This window comes from Stegodyphus dumicola, chromosome 4, assembly GCF_044657685.1.
Source record: "Stegodyphus dumicola isolate Sdum_Otavi_A_Nest chromosome 4, ASM4465768v1".
NCBI lineage: Eukaryota > Metazoa > Arthropoda > Arachnida > Araneae > Eresidae > Stegodyphus > Stegodyphus dumicola.
Window position 1 is genome coordinate 153179028 of NC_140771.1, and position 15816 is coordinate 153194843.

Here is a 15816-nt window from a genome sequence, read left to right on the forward strand (position 1 = left end):
AAAAGTAATGGATTAATTTTTTGTTGAAAATGTCATTTTTTAAGATGGCAGGCAAGTGTAAATAAATACATTTACTATGAGTATAAAATACTAAAGTAAGGTTATTATTACTTTCATATAGCACAGAGAATAAAAACATTGGGCCAACGTTTAATTAGATTAAAATATTACTGAAATTGAATATCGAATTAAAAACCATCATACCAACATTTAAAAGAATTAGAATATAATTAAATTCAAATACTTTAAAATACGTTATATAGAATATAATTAACATTAAAACATATGGACAATAATTATCTCAGCAATTTCTGAAAATAGTGTATTAATTTTTTTTTTAAAAAATTGAAGTATACAATTATAAAATAAAAGAAAAATATGTACTTACATTTTTTTGAGTGTTTAACCTGTTGTTTATTGATATGTACCGCAATAAAAAATCAGAATCATAAGTTAGATAACATCTTTGAAGACATCTTTGAAGGAATTCGAAGATATAAATTAAATTTTAAAACGGCGCGGAAATGCACAAATTGTCAGTAACCAATCAGGGAGCTGATTACAGCTCGTTAATGCACAAATATTCTATAACCAATCAGAGAGCTTATTACATCACGGCTAGAATTAAAATTATTTAAAAATTCATATATAATAAAATTATTTTTTAAAAAAATGCAAAATTAAATTGTATTTTAATATTTAATAGCCATAAATAATGTTTAAAACATTAGATTAAATTTATACATATTAAAACGAATTACTTTTAAAGTAAGGTGAAGTCATTGATTACATCATCCACAACATAAAATTTCATAAAATATGATAAACAATAAAATTTTTATTTCAAATAAAAATGCAAAATTAAATTGATTTTTAATATTTAAAAGCCATACATAATATTTTAAACACGGAATTTATGCACAATAAAAGGCATTATTTTTTAAATAAAATGACAACAAAGTATCGGTTACCATAAATAACTTATCCAGCAAGGGGTTTACCATAAGTTGTATTACTCGCCAAAGGAAAATCGCCAAAATCCGTGCAACCGTCTACCAAAGTAGCAACAAGAAGGTGATATTATACAGAAATAGATAAATTATGTTTTTAATAGACAATACAGTGGCTATTAAAATAACGCCCTCACCAACCAGTTAAAAATCCTTTATCTACTTAAAAACAGACTCTTTCTGCTCAGACATTTATAGATTTAAAAATTTCCTGTGAGGAGATGTCAGTAAGTTTTCAAGTCTTTGCTACATAATGTTTATGGCATTATGTAGCATAGAGTTTTATGACATTAACTAAAACATACGTAATATAGAGTAATGACACATTTCTATATTTTAAAAAGAAATTAAAAGACATTCATAATTGGAGGACATCAAAATGAAAATATACTGATATGGCAATGAAATGAACTGAATTATAAACAGAACCTTAGTTTTAAAAATGTTACAATACTTCTTTAGTATTGCAGCTTCCATTTTTTTAAACATCAAGCTGGCATCAGAGTTATTGCCAACTTCATGTCTCATGTACACTTTGTTACTGCCCTGCTTCCTCAATTGCTTTTAATATGGCATAAGAAGCATTCCAAGGTCTCGAAGATTTTTGCTATATTAACTCTGCAAAGTAAGATTCATGATGAAACATGCCTCTTTGATTTTTATTCCACCACTTAGCGGAGCTCCACAGTCTTTCTATATTTTATATATGAGCAGCTATTGTTAGATTAAGAAAATGAAATTTATTGTCCACAGAAAAATGTCTGTTAAGCTGGTATTTATTATTTCCTGTCTTTTATATTCTCACCAGAAGTTTCAATAAATTGTCACTCCCTCTTGTAGATGGTCGACAAGTTTTGGCAGGAATGTGGATGGCTGTCTCTTTAGAAACTGAGCGAGAAAGAATTTTTCAGTTTTTTGGCGTAACTTGTCATATATACAACATTGTGGAAGAATCATGCCAGTTTTTGTTTTTTGCTGTATGAACTGATTTTCCGCGGTACTTTTCCGTTTTGCCGGCGCAAACGATAAAGTCGCCAATAATGGTTTAACTGATGCCAGACGAAATATCTTCGCTGGTAACCTTTTACGCCTCAGTTTCAAAACAAGTTGAAGCCATTTCTTATCAGATTGTTTCTTTCAATACTGGCATATAGAATTTTTACACGATATTTAAATTTTATCCCCTAAGACAATTCACGGTAATAAGTCAATTAGTTCTAAGTCAATTAGAACGCAATTACACCGCTCATCCGAAGGCGAAATCAAGTGTTAAATTCATCAATTCTAATGAGAATGCACTGGCGAAGTAAAGCACTGCGGTTTTACATAATTTGTGAGTAAGCTATTCGTACGAATTGAAATAATTCTTCCATTTAAACTTGTATTCCAAATTAAGATTTAACTTGAAATTAATGTAGATAATTACTGAGCGAATTAGATTTTAGTAGCGTAGTTTACGTGAGATGAGATCACTTGGGGTCACGTGATACGAACCGGCGAATCAGGATTTTGAACCATGAAAGCATAGTAAATTCTTAAATTAATGTCTTTTTACAAATTTATTGTCTTTATTTATTGGCTTTTTACAAAATTTTAAACCATATTAAAATGTTTATGCCTTCAAAATAAAAAAAAATTCTTAGAATAACCATTTTTTATGTGTATACTCTATGTTGTCGCCAACAAAGTCTGCTTGGCGAGATTTTCGCCGGCGAAACGGAAAAGTACCTTTTCCGCTATGTTCAAAATTTTTTCAGGGCCACCTATTCACATATTTGGTTGGCGGATCCTATGCAGAGAATACATCTCTCTCATAAAAATGTTTCTGTGAATAGTCACATTTTTCTAGTGTTTCTTTCATTTTATGCTGTTACAAATAGTATTCTGAAACCAGCTGTTAAAACAGATACTTTTCTTTCATTTGCAAATTTTCAAGCTGCTCCTCTAAATGCTTTCACTGAGGTCAAATTTTATTTAATGTCCATTTTTGCATATTCGAATGTGATGTAAATAAAATATGTGCATTTCTTGAAAGAAACATATAGCAAACATCTTCCTTACTTCTCAATAAATTAAGAATTTTAAGATTAAAATATAAATAAAATTCATTAACATGTAGAATACTGAGAGCTCTTCTTGTGATGAAAGAATTCTGAGTGATTATGAATTATTAACATTTGCATGGGAAGAAATATGATCACATGATCTCCTCGAAGCTCTTCTCATTATAAGCAAACTGTAAATCATCATTGTTGGGGCTGCCAGATGTTTCAGAATAGTTTACATTGGTGATTTATCAAAAATCTGGACACCTTTAAAAAACAAGATCCATAATAATAAGGAAGAAACAATATCACATCCTTACCAAAGCTTGGTTTAATTTATTAGATTGTAGTGCGTAAGGGCTATCAACCTAAAACGATAGATGTCTTTGTGAAGGACTTTCTGCGGGAAACTGGCTCGTATCTACACTAGAAAAGCCTGGAATCCATCTTTGTCATTTTTAAGTCATTTTTAAGCCTTAAATTGATACTATTAGCTTTCTATGAAAATACCTTGGCAGCTTCACAAGGGTTCATTCATATTAAAATCTGAGTGCATTTCGCAGGATAAAAATTTTTTACTTAAATTTAGTCTGTGTGCAATATGTTTTCCAAAACTATTCAGAACAAAATTATATACACATTAAAAATTCTGAACATGCAAAAACTAAAAAAAAAATCTTCCAGTAGATCTTTTGTTTAAATATATTACATGATAATTTTTCCATCCAAAGATTGTGTAAATAATTTATATTTAAACCAGATTCCTTTCAGATATACAATAAAATAATACAAGTTGTCACATTTATTACAAAATGTTCGGAATTTTAAATTCATTAATTATTCATTTGAATATTATATAGATTATTATTTTTTTCTAATACAATGACGAAATTAAATCACAAAACACTAATTATTACATGAAATGCACTGCAAATATTAAAAGAATTAATTTAAAACTGAAATCTCATATATTTCGCAGTGATTTAAAATAAACACAAGAGTATATTGGAAAGCTATACATGCTAAAATGTTAATATTTGATATGTATTTAGTTAGCATCTGTAGTATTTTCAGAAAAATTTTCTCTACTGAAATTCATATTGCACAAGCATGGTTCAATTTATGCGCAGAAATTTACTGAGCGTAAAGGGCGTATCTTTGACGTGACATCATCTTTCACGTAGTTCGGATGTCACGTGACCTCCCTGCGCGTTTGGGGATTTAGCGCTGACCGTTGAGTTATGGAAGAAACAGTGCACGTGATGCGTTTGCTATGTATGCATTTATAGTTAAGTGAAAACTAAATACTCGATTGAAGCTGCCTAAAATGAATATAGAAAGTATATCTAATGATAAAATTCTTGTGCAAGATCACAAAAATGATGAGAAAAGTGCCTCTCGGAGTTCAAATGGTAAATGTGATTACGTTGACGATGAGGAGGTTAGTTTCAGTTTAATTGATGATATTCACTTAAATGGTCAACGGGAGATGTCTATTGAAAATTGCAGCATAAATAACGATGGAGATATTACTGAACTCAGTGATATTCCGAAATTCGAAAATGGATCCTTGGTGGAAGTTGGTGATATTAACTTAAAGAAAACTATAATTACAAAAAACGCTTTTGTTGATAACGAAGTTTCTTGTGATGACTCTACTGAATGCAAAAAAACTTACAGTGATGAGTTTTTAAAATATGCAAAAAGGAAATCAGATAAAATACGGTCAGCTTTGGCAGTTGGAGATATTTATTTCCTTAGAGAAGCAGCTAAATCTCGTGGAGGCTTGTTAACAGATGATATTCGTCGAAAAGTGTGGCCTAAACTCGTAGGGGTTGATATTTTCGAGACATCTCCTCGTCCAAGTCTTGAAGAGATTGAACAACATCCGTATTACCGTCAAGTTGTGCTTGATGTTAATCGTTCCTTGAAACGTTTTCCACCGAGCATTAAAGAAAGTCAAAGGTTAGCTATGCTCGATCAACTTGTACTACTTATTATGAGAGTATTGTGTCGTCATCCTGAGCTCCATTATTATCAGGGTTATCATGACATTTGTGTAACTTTTTTATTAGTATTGGGGGAAGAGACTGCTTATTACGTTTTAGAAAAACTGTCACGGACTCATTTAAGAATATTTATGGAACAAACTATGGAACCTACCATTCAGTTACTTGAATGTATGTATCCATTGATAGGTAAAAAAAGTTCTCAGCTTATGAAATTTCTCCTTAAGTCTGAAGTAGGTGTGGCTTATTGCTTAAGTTGGTTAATAACTTGGTTTGGTCATGTTTTAAACGATTACAACGATGTAGTACGTTTGTTTGATTTTTTCATTGTATCGCCTTCTTGCATGCCAATGTACTTAACAACAGCAGTAGTTCTGCATCGAGAATCAGAAGTCTTAGAACAAGAGTGTGATATGGCATCTGTGCATTCATTGCTGTCTAAGGTTCCTGAAAATTTACCATTTGAGGATCTCATACGTCTCTCTTGTGAACTTCATAAGACTTATAGTCTAGAAACACTTTCAAAAGAGCTATCATATCTTCCAGGCAAAAAGAAAAAAATTGTTCGAAGTTATGGTATTGTTGGCTCTTTAGCAAAAACATTAAAATCTTCTGTGCCTGGATCAAATTTCGCTGTACCTTTAGTCATAGCTGCTGCAGTTTTAGTAACTGCTGTTCTTTACCAAGCATATAAATATTAATTATATTTTAGTGATTACTTGGGCTTAATATAATATCTTTTATGATTAGCTAGTTGAAAGAGAAATACGAATTTATTTATTGCAGTTTGCTGTTAGTAAAAATTTTTTTTTCAAATATGTACAAAATGCTGGTATGAACTTAAAACATTAAAGAAGAAAGAAACAATTTGTATATTTCTGTAGCTTGAGTAAATTTTATTATGTGACTATATATACAGAAAATATAACATCTGTAACTATATGACTTTGTGAAAGCTGTATCATATGCATGTAAAAAAAATGAAGGAAGCCTTATTTATATCTGTAATTTCGGTTTTGTGTATTTCATTCTTTGTAAATGTCTTTTGAATTTTGAGTTTCAGAAATGTTAATTCGGGCTTACATCTGTGTATGTTATAAATTTTGAGCATTATGTTAAACTGAAAAGTGTGGATAGTTAAAATTGAATGTAATTTAAGTGCACTAAATAGAATATCACCAAGTTAATCTTTTTAAATTAATATCCTAATTGATGCAGTGTGCACAGTGATCATTTTTATAATGACTGAATTAAACTATATATTTGCTACAATTTAAATTATATGTTCAATGTATTATGACTGTGATCACCAAGTTTGAGAAATAATTTGTCACAAGCCTTTTTACTCTGTGAAATACTCAAAATTAATATACCATGCGTAACATGTATACAAGCCAGTTCCCCTTAGAAAGTCCTCCACGAAGGCATCCCTCCCTTAGGTAGATAGCCCTCGAGGCTTTGCCATAATCACACACACACACACACACAAAATTAATATAAGATGGTATAAATGTTTTCATCTTTCAACAATTTCACTTTTATCGGATAAGAAAAAGAAAAATAAAGGGAAGTGTTTTTTAGGAAAGGAAAAACTTAAAATTTTTGACACGATAAATCATTAAGATTAGATTTTAATACTAACAACAGAATTAATATTATGAAAGTTGTCATTTTAACACAAACAGATAGCCTATAGTGTTAAATGAATAAAATTGGTATGAAAATAAACCATGTGGATTTTTAATGTTTGAAACTTAAAATTGCACTATAGTAAAATTGCAAATGCTATGTGTTCTGTACATTTTTCACATAAATCATAATATATTGAGTCGTGTAAACATTGATATAAGGCAAAGGTTTTAGCATGGCCTAAATGCATATTTATTTAGGTAAAAGTTGCGTATTGAGAGCAAGTTGGTGATTTGGGGAAATTTTTTTATATTGCTAAACGATTGTTGTTTATTGCAAGTTAGCAAACATTATTGATATATCAAAAGAAACTTTAGCTATTTAAAATACAAATTTTAATTTTTAAATAAGAATTATGCGGAACGTTAAATGATAAAATACTTACCTTTATCAAGAAATCCTGTAATCTTTTTGTGCTGATCATCTTCCCATGTACACAGCAATCCATTTTTGCTTAAAAAAAAAAAGCTTTGCACAAACTTGGCATTGCACAGTGGCTGTGATCACGACTGCCCAAGAACACTTAGAATTTCAACAGACATTTTAATGCAATGAAAATAAGAGATTCTGTTTTCATCATTTAAAAACAGTAAATAATGTTCTAAAACCAAACACATGATCAAGACAGAAATATTCCTAAATCCCATCGATTAAGCAAAAATAAGTAAATAGGGTTGCCATATTAATATTGTCTACTAATGAAAGTAAGATTACAAGAGACAGATTATTAGCTGATAATAATATAAATATTAAATCTGGTGTACACTTGGTGCTTCACTTTTGTCTCTTTCCTCCCCTTTCTGCGATAAATTCCAAAACTGAGAACGTGACTACCTTAATTGTAAATATAGTACTTTTTAACTAAAAGGCTGGCAATTGTCTAATGTGTTACTCTATTTAAATCATATGAACAGCTGTGTGAAAGCACAATCTAGTAAATGGCTGTATATATCGGGAGAGCTCGTTTTGTTCACTCCATGTGCACAATGATATTTTTCGCTTAAAAAGAATCTGAGAAAAGCACTTATTCAGTATTGCTTGTATTAAATATTACATATTTTTACTATATGATCCAGTTTTTCATTTTTTGAAGGTTGCCATAATGGTTGTTCTTTTCACGAAACATTACTTATCATTAGCACTACGGCATCGGATTAAATATCATGTTACCATTTTAGCACTTAGTGGCTTCCTGTTAACAATAATGTACCATTATTTTACTATATATTTTCAGTCAGTACTTCTTAAACAATTTTGCATGCTTTGAAATGATCACATGTAAATGGAAGTAATTGGTCAGAGCTGCTTTTAAATGCAGAAAAGATTTGCACGTAACTTTTAAATGTTATAAGGTTTTTGTGTGTCTATAAAATGGAGTCTGTGTTGGATTCCTGGTGTGATTTCCGGGTACTTCTTTGTTATAGTGACCTCCAACCATATTTGGTGATTATCGATTTATGCCAAGATCTCAGCTATAATTTCGTGAAGTTCGTAAAGCACCTGTGTAAATCAAACAACACAATATATAATAATAATATTCATGTCATTTCCTAAGAATTATTTTGAGGAATCCCTATTCTTCGTTATCACATGTAACTGTTCCAGTCCATTACGGATATTAAGCTGTTTGGTGCACCATTTCATGGACATCAACTTCTCTGCCCAAGAATTCATAAATCTAATATAGCAGTGACAAACAATATTCTAGGACTGCTGAACCAATGTCTAACACAGAGGCGCTACTTTTTCCAATTCTTTACACTGCACCTCCAAATAGTTTCGTGTTGTGGCCAATTTCGCATACTCATTTGTCGGGTAAAAGATTTCTTTAAAAAAAAAAAAAAATGCAAATTTGAAAACTTCATCAAATATGAATAATATAAGAACATGCAGTGGGGATTATGTGGTGAAGTACAAGAATGTGCAGCCAGTGCTAATGTAAGATCATATGTTGAAATATAAGAACACTCAATCAGATTTTGGAGATTCAATCTCAGGGATTGCTATAACAAAGAAGTACTAGTTTATGTAAATGAGTGTGTATGTGAATATGTGAATACTGATTCTTATGGTGCAATAAATTTAAAACAAAATGGATATATTAGATGGAACATTTGTCTAAAATATTACAATAAAATAAAGGAAAAGAGTTCTGCTTCCACAGTTGATATTACCGAACTGAGGAAAAAAAATTAAATTATTTATTTTGAGACTTTTTCCTAAATAATATATGCTTTTGTGAAAATACACAATATTGAATACTTAAAACTTTGGCAAATGCTAATACTTATTTCAAATATGAAAAAAAACCCTTAGAAAATAAATTATATTTGTTTGAATTTGCATATATTATTTTCCATTTTGAAGTAAGAGAACAAGGTATAGAGGATATCATTTTTTAGTTAGTGTCAATTCTCTCACTAAATGGTATCAGAAGAAATGTCATCTTGTCCCAAATAAAAATTAAATTATTTATAAAATTGTTATGTCTTTTGAATTTTAAAGTGCATTTTTAGTAATTATTAAAAGCATTTACAAAGCATGATTTTTTTAAAATTTGCTAAATTATGCATGTAATTTACTAGTTTACTCTTTAATTAGCTTCGCTAGTATTAGTCTGGTATTGGATTATGATTAACTTGAGGAAATTCAGTACTAATTGTTCGATAAAAAATATATATATGTAAGAGTTTTAAAAAGGAATATTAAATATTTTTGTATGTCCCTGAAGTTATTAACTATGCTTCAATTATTCTGTGAGTATTTGAATTGATATTATGCTTTAAATGAAGTTTTTGAGCAGAATTATGTATATTTTCTATTGTTGTATTTGAAGAGTTAAAGTCATTTAAGTCATTTAAAATCTTTTCAATGTGAAAAAATTACAGATCTTAATGTATTTCTTACTGAATTTTTATGTTGTCGACATGTACATAAATGTAAACGATTTACTTTGATAAAGAATATGTGTTAAAATGAGTAGCCATTACATAATATTGTCTTATTCTCATATTGGCTGATTTCTTGTTATGGTATAGTCAATAAATGTAACCAAAATCATCAGTTCAATGATGAATGATAAATGTAAATTTTTGTTTGGTTTCCTTTCATTGTTTTTTTTAAACATTTCTCTTGTTTATTTAATAATTATTGTTTGTAAAAATTTGAAGTGCATGTTGTTTGATATACAATTACTAATAGTTAATTTTCAGTTTAATTTTTCTGAATATTTATTCAACTTGATGGAACTTTTAATTTAATTGAACTAAGTGGAATACAGTTCCTTGGAAAAAAATACATCCACTCTAAGTAAAGATGAATTAAAATGTGAATTAATTTCATAGTCATACTACAAAATTACTTGCAATTTGTGTCATCTCTACTCCTTTTTTAAATGGATTTATAACTGAAGATAAAAAGTTCCATGCATTTTAAATCCGTAGTTGTCAAATAATTAAAATAAAATTATAAGGTTTTATAATAAATTCTGTGTAATCACTGTAGCTCTGTGCTATTTTATTCTGTGATTCTCATTGTCTAATATAAAACAGTGGTCTTGAACTCATGACCTGCATATTGCATGCTACCCTTGAAGCAATTTTATGCGGCCCATGGATGCATTTTAATTATGTATTTGTTGCAAATACAGGCCTTATAATTTTAGAGACATATAGGTATGGGCTGTGTGACTGCTATTAAAAGGAAAAAGATAGCATGAATAGGTTGAGGCTTTGTCACTGTATGCTTGTATGCCAGGCTATGTGACTAGTATTAAATAGGAGAATTTTCTATATTGATGCTGCCAGTAAATTTAGTTTGCCAGCCAAGAGCTGGTGGTGCTACAGTACACTGAAATTTCCAGTTAAGGTTAAAAGCTAGTTATGTAGTGATTGATTCAGCATATTGGAATAACCTGAAATAAATGTCTGTCAAAAATTGATATTTAGCTTCCAGTATGTTTGAATTACAAAGTACTATAACAAACAGTAATTTTTTGTGGCTTCCAGCCTTTAGACTTCAGACAGAAAATAAATATAAATTTGATTTTCCCTTTTATATTATTATTATTGTTGTTGTTGTTTGTGCATGTTTTCATAAATATTCAGTACATAAAATTGTATTTTTTTAAAGTTTTGCTAGAAAGATGTGCTGACCTCCCAAGTGCTTTTTAGATGGAGCATTCAACCCACCTGAAGTTTAAGACCACTGATATGAAATACTGTGCTTGAGTACAGAAAGTCATGGACAGCTGCTTTTACAAAACGTCTTTTTTTGTTTTTAATAGAGATTTTAAAGTAGTTTATCATAAATGCAACTGAAATAGTTTCAAGGACCTTGCTGCATGCCAATTTTTAGTGTATATGTCCATTGCAGGATAAAATTTTTATAATTGAGAATTTTTTTTAGAATGGGGCAGCTATGTTGAAAGAAAATATTTCTTTTATTACTGTGAAATTTCAGTGTATTCATATATTTGAAAAGCTTTTTAAGCAAACAAATTTTTTTTATCATCTAATTGCTATGATCTTTCGCTTACATTTAAATTCAGTAACATCTCATGCTGTAATTAAAAAAAAAAAAAAGCTTTGAACTTATCTTTCTAGTCAGAAAAGACAACTGTTAATCTTAAGTTTGTCATTGCCAACTACAGTACAAAGTCCGAAATCCGGACGTCCGTTATCCGGAATGATTTAAAATCCGGACCTCAAAGCCACAAACTTTTTTTTTAAATGCTTTACGCATGGTCATTTGATTTTTCCTTTCATAATAAAACGTGGAGATTTTCACTCAAAAATACCGATTCTTAATTTCTCTAACGGATTAAATAAAATACCTTGTTAAAGAAAAACAATCATGTAAGCATAAATTTGTGAGATTAAAATAATTTGGCTCCGTAGCCGAGTGTCTGCTTAGCATACATCTCAAACCGAAACATTGAGTCATTATTTATTACATTTTGCTTTCATCACCGCATGTTTATCAATACATGACAGCTTCAGTAATAACTCATGAAGCGATGTCTAAACTTTTTTTTTATATTAGGAATTGAATAACGAGAGTATGGCAACCTTTTATTCTAACATTACGCTTGGCGATGATTATAGATTTTTCAATGCTCTAAGAAATGTTGACGATGAAAATTTTAACAAAAATTTCTTTTCATATGCTAAAAATAGATTTTTGTTAATGAAACTCATAGGCCAAAAGATTACATTTAGTACTATTTTAATTAAGAATAAATGATATGTTATTCACCATAAACCCAGAAGCGGCGGCAGAATATGTCGGCACCGGAAGCGTATTTTTACTTCCTCCTTAGGAAACGCAACTCGCGACTAAATTTGACGATTTACGAGGTCTTGGCGAAATTATGAGGCTGGCGCATGCGCAAAGATGGACGAACTATCGTGATGATATGACAAGCGTCTAGACCCCAAACCTCACTTTTGCTCATAACCGGCTTTTTTCCTTCTCTGGGATATGAGAAAGGGAAAAGGGATTTGGAGTATAAGGAATTTTAGACCATAGAGTTGTGAAGTCGCTGTACGAAAAATGTATTTACGTATCTTCTGAAATAATAAAACGACCTTTACAAGGACAAGTAATTTCGCATCGGAAATTCAGCCGATACCCTTGGAAGCAATTGAAAGTTCTTTCTCAGGGACAAATTTTCCTGACACACAAAATCAACTGTTGACCCGTTTATTAATTACGTAAAAAGAAAGCTTGTGAATTATGCTATATGCTCAGAGTTCGCGATTTTATTACCTAGATAAAATTCCACTGCTAAAAATTGAGCTAAACTGTCTTCCATCTATTTGTATCTGTTAGTAAACTTTATGTGTAGTTAACCTTCCAACATGAAAACTGAAACTTTCAAGGGAATTAATGCAGGTAGTGCAACACCAGAGTACCTGATCCATCAAAAAAGTATTTTTTCTGAATGTATATCCTACAAATAGATCTGTAAGTGACTATGTGACTACTGTAAAAAATTCCAAGAAAAAATGTAAATAAGTAAAACACCCTGAGCCAAAGTATCCGCCAAACATGCACCCCAAAAATAAGCATATGGTTGAGCTGGTAGTCCACATTTTAAAAAGAGATTCTCATAAGTACTACTTATTTACAAAGATTGCCTCTGTGGTATCCATGAGAAGATTTTCTGCATATTGCTATATTTTACACATATATTCCTCTATATACAAAAATGAAAACTATCTACCACTTTATGCAAAAAAAATTTTATTTAAGATCATAAATCAATCTATTTATATCAGCTGTATAAAGTGTTTTATTTAAAATATAGCAATTAAATTTATGAATTATAGTAAATTACATAAAGATAAAATAAATTTTAACTGAAAAAGACATATGGAAGGTGGTCTTCCCACAGAATTACATGATTTAAAGCACAGGATAGAATTCAAATTTAAAATTTCTGCATACGTTGCCAAATACATTTTGCGGATATTTTGGGTTGCCTATTTTGGCAATATAGCACAGTGGCTGGTGGATTCTTTTGCAAATCGGATAGTGAGAGGCTTCAATCAGCCCAAAATTGTATATTACGTCAAATTTCAAACTCACCCTGGTACATTTGTAATAACAGTATCCATTTTGAGTTCAAAATGGACCAGCTTAATACTATATATTGTAAATTAGCAAGGATTTTTTTTTGAAAGCCAAAAAAATATTCAAAACCCTGCCATTAAAATAAGTAATTACGACATTAATGATCCCGCTAACTGCAAATGCCCTATGGCCATACTTAATATAAATATTGATTGATGTTTTCTTACTGTTACCTGCATTATTATTCAGCATTTGTATTATATATTGTAAATATGCTTATTGTATTATATACGTATCTCCTCTCATATATGCACATATTTTGTATCTTGTTATCATATTTTGTATTTTGTTTGACAGAACCAGTGTCAATTTAATACTTCAAATTGCTCAAACTTATCCATTATTTTTACCTGCCTTTTTATTCTTTTTCCCTTTTAAATTTTTCGCTGAAGGAGTTACACCTACTTCTTGTTTAATCTTCCGATTGCTGTATATCTTCCTTTCAGGATATTTGTCAACGGCTCGAAAAGCTTGCACCAGATGCCTCCCCCATTAGCCGATTCTGTTTCACTACACCTTTTAAATTCTTATATCATGTTAACAATTTAATGTTAATATCATGCTTAACTTTATTACCTTTTTATTATAATTTAACGAATTACCTTAAAGTTATTTGTGACAAAATTTATTTTGTAACTTGTTACTTATTGAGCTTCATATACAGTGGCTCCCAAAATTGTTCGTACACTTATGATTTTCATTGAAATAGGGCTCTATCCATTAATTAAAAATAAACTTTCTGAATGAAATTTTAATAATAAGATCTATAATCTATTCGTAACAAAATTACATGAAATATTTTTTAAATATAGAGAAACTTGACATAAATCTTGACAAATTCGTGAATATTTTCATTTTTCGTTAAATTAATATTAGTAGGATATCTTTTAGCTGGCTGTTTTGAGTTCGCTTTTGGTTTTGATGTGGAGTTTTCGTACCTTAACCTCCAGCTCTTTCCAGATGTGTTCTAAGGGGTTTAAATCTGGCGACTGAGATGGTGTTTTCAAAACCTGTGGACAATTATAGACACACTACAGGCGAACGTTGAGAGCCGTATACTTAGGATCGTTATCATGATTAAGAATAAAGTTGTTTCCAATACCCAAATTTTGGGCTGATAATTTTAAATTGTCCCTTAAAATATTTAAATAAAGAGAATGATTCATTATGCCATCAATAAATACCAAATTACATTAGTCCTGATGCTGTCATACCCTCCCCCCCACAAGAACACCTCCACCGCCATGCGTAACTGTTCCAACTAAGTTCTTAGAATGAAGTTCCTCAATTTTTCTTCTCCATACAGTTATCCGACCATAGGAACCAAAAATGTTAAATTTGCTTTCGTCAGCAAATAGGACATTATTCCAGTACGTTTCGGGTGTATTTATCATTGACTTTGCGAATGAAAGCCTAAGCTTCCTGTTTTTCTCACTAACAAACTTTTTTTTACGGGTAGAAAGCCCATGTAATCCAGCTTCTCTGAAAACTCGTCGAATAGTTTAAGGTGAAATTGAAGTAGAAAACTTTGCATTAAATTCTGCAGAAACTTTTGCAGCACTCAAACGTGGGTTTTCCACAAATTTTCTAAGAATAAATCTCTCACGACGTTTAGTTAACTTTCTCGGTCGACCTTTTCTTACCTTGTTTTCAATCCGATATTCTTCTTTAAAGAGTTTTATCACATACTGCACTGTAGAATGGGCTAAATTAACTAATTTAGCGATATTTTATATTGATTTACCACTACTATGGTGAAAAATTGTCAATTTTCGAATGCTGTTTGTAATTTCTTTACGACTGCGACTTATTTTTCAATAATAAACAGAAAATTATAAAGTAAACAATAAAAATTAAAGCAAACGATTTTTTAAATGCCACCACAATGCAAAAATTAAAAAAAGCCGCAAACGATAATTCTAATTTTGATTTTATCCAAAACTATTTCAGTGTACGAAGACTTTTGTGAGATAAAATGTTTATCATTTTTTGATCATTAATTTCTTTAAAATAAAGCTTCGCTATATTTAAAAAATATTTCATGTAATTTTGTTACGAATAGATTATAGATCTTATTATTAAAATCTCATTCAGAAAGTTTGCTTTTAATTAATGGATAGAGCCCTATTTTAATGAAAATCATAAGTGTACGAACACTTTTGGGAGCCACTGTAGCTCAATTTCTTTTTCTTTTAATTTAGAAATTTTCTTTGTGTTAATGCTCACATAATTAGTAATTTTTTTATTTTGTTCGATAAAGGTAAGACGTTCGGCCCAGGTACCCAGGTGTATGCACCTTTCCCCTGTGAAACAGGGTGAATTCTTTTTATGGTTGGGTAGATAATCAGATATTTCTTAGTACGAATTTCTTTTTTTATTAATAGTTTATCAATATGTCAATGATTAAAATGCTGATGTTAGGAAAAA

General features: G+C 30.2%; 1 protein-coding gene across 1 annotated transcript; it reads left to right on the plus strand.

The window, feature by feature from the left end:
• The first annotated feature begins 4270 nt into the window (after positions 1–4270).
• LOC146997724 (TBC1 domain family member 20) lies at positions 4271–9857 on the plus strand. Its single transcript, XM_085815612.1, has one exon. It carries the CDS (start codon positions 4383–4385, stop codon positions 5763–5765), a length of 1383 nt encoding a protein of 460 aa, XP_085671738.1. The 5' UTR covers positions 4271–4382; the 3' UTR covers positions 5766–9857.
• Positions 9858–15816: the final 5959 nt, after the last annotated feature.

Bases quoted from the DNA above. Each gene is read 5' to 3' on its own strand.
- LOC146997724 (XM_085815612.1), top strand. From the start codon at position 4,383: ATGAATATAGAAAGTATATCTAATGATAAAATTCTTGTGCAAGATCAC.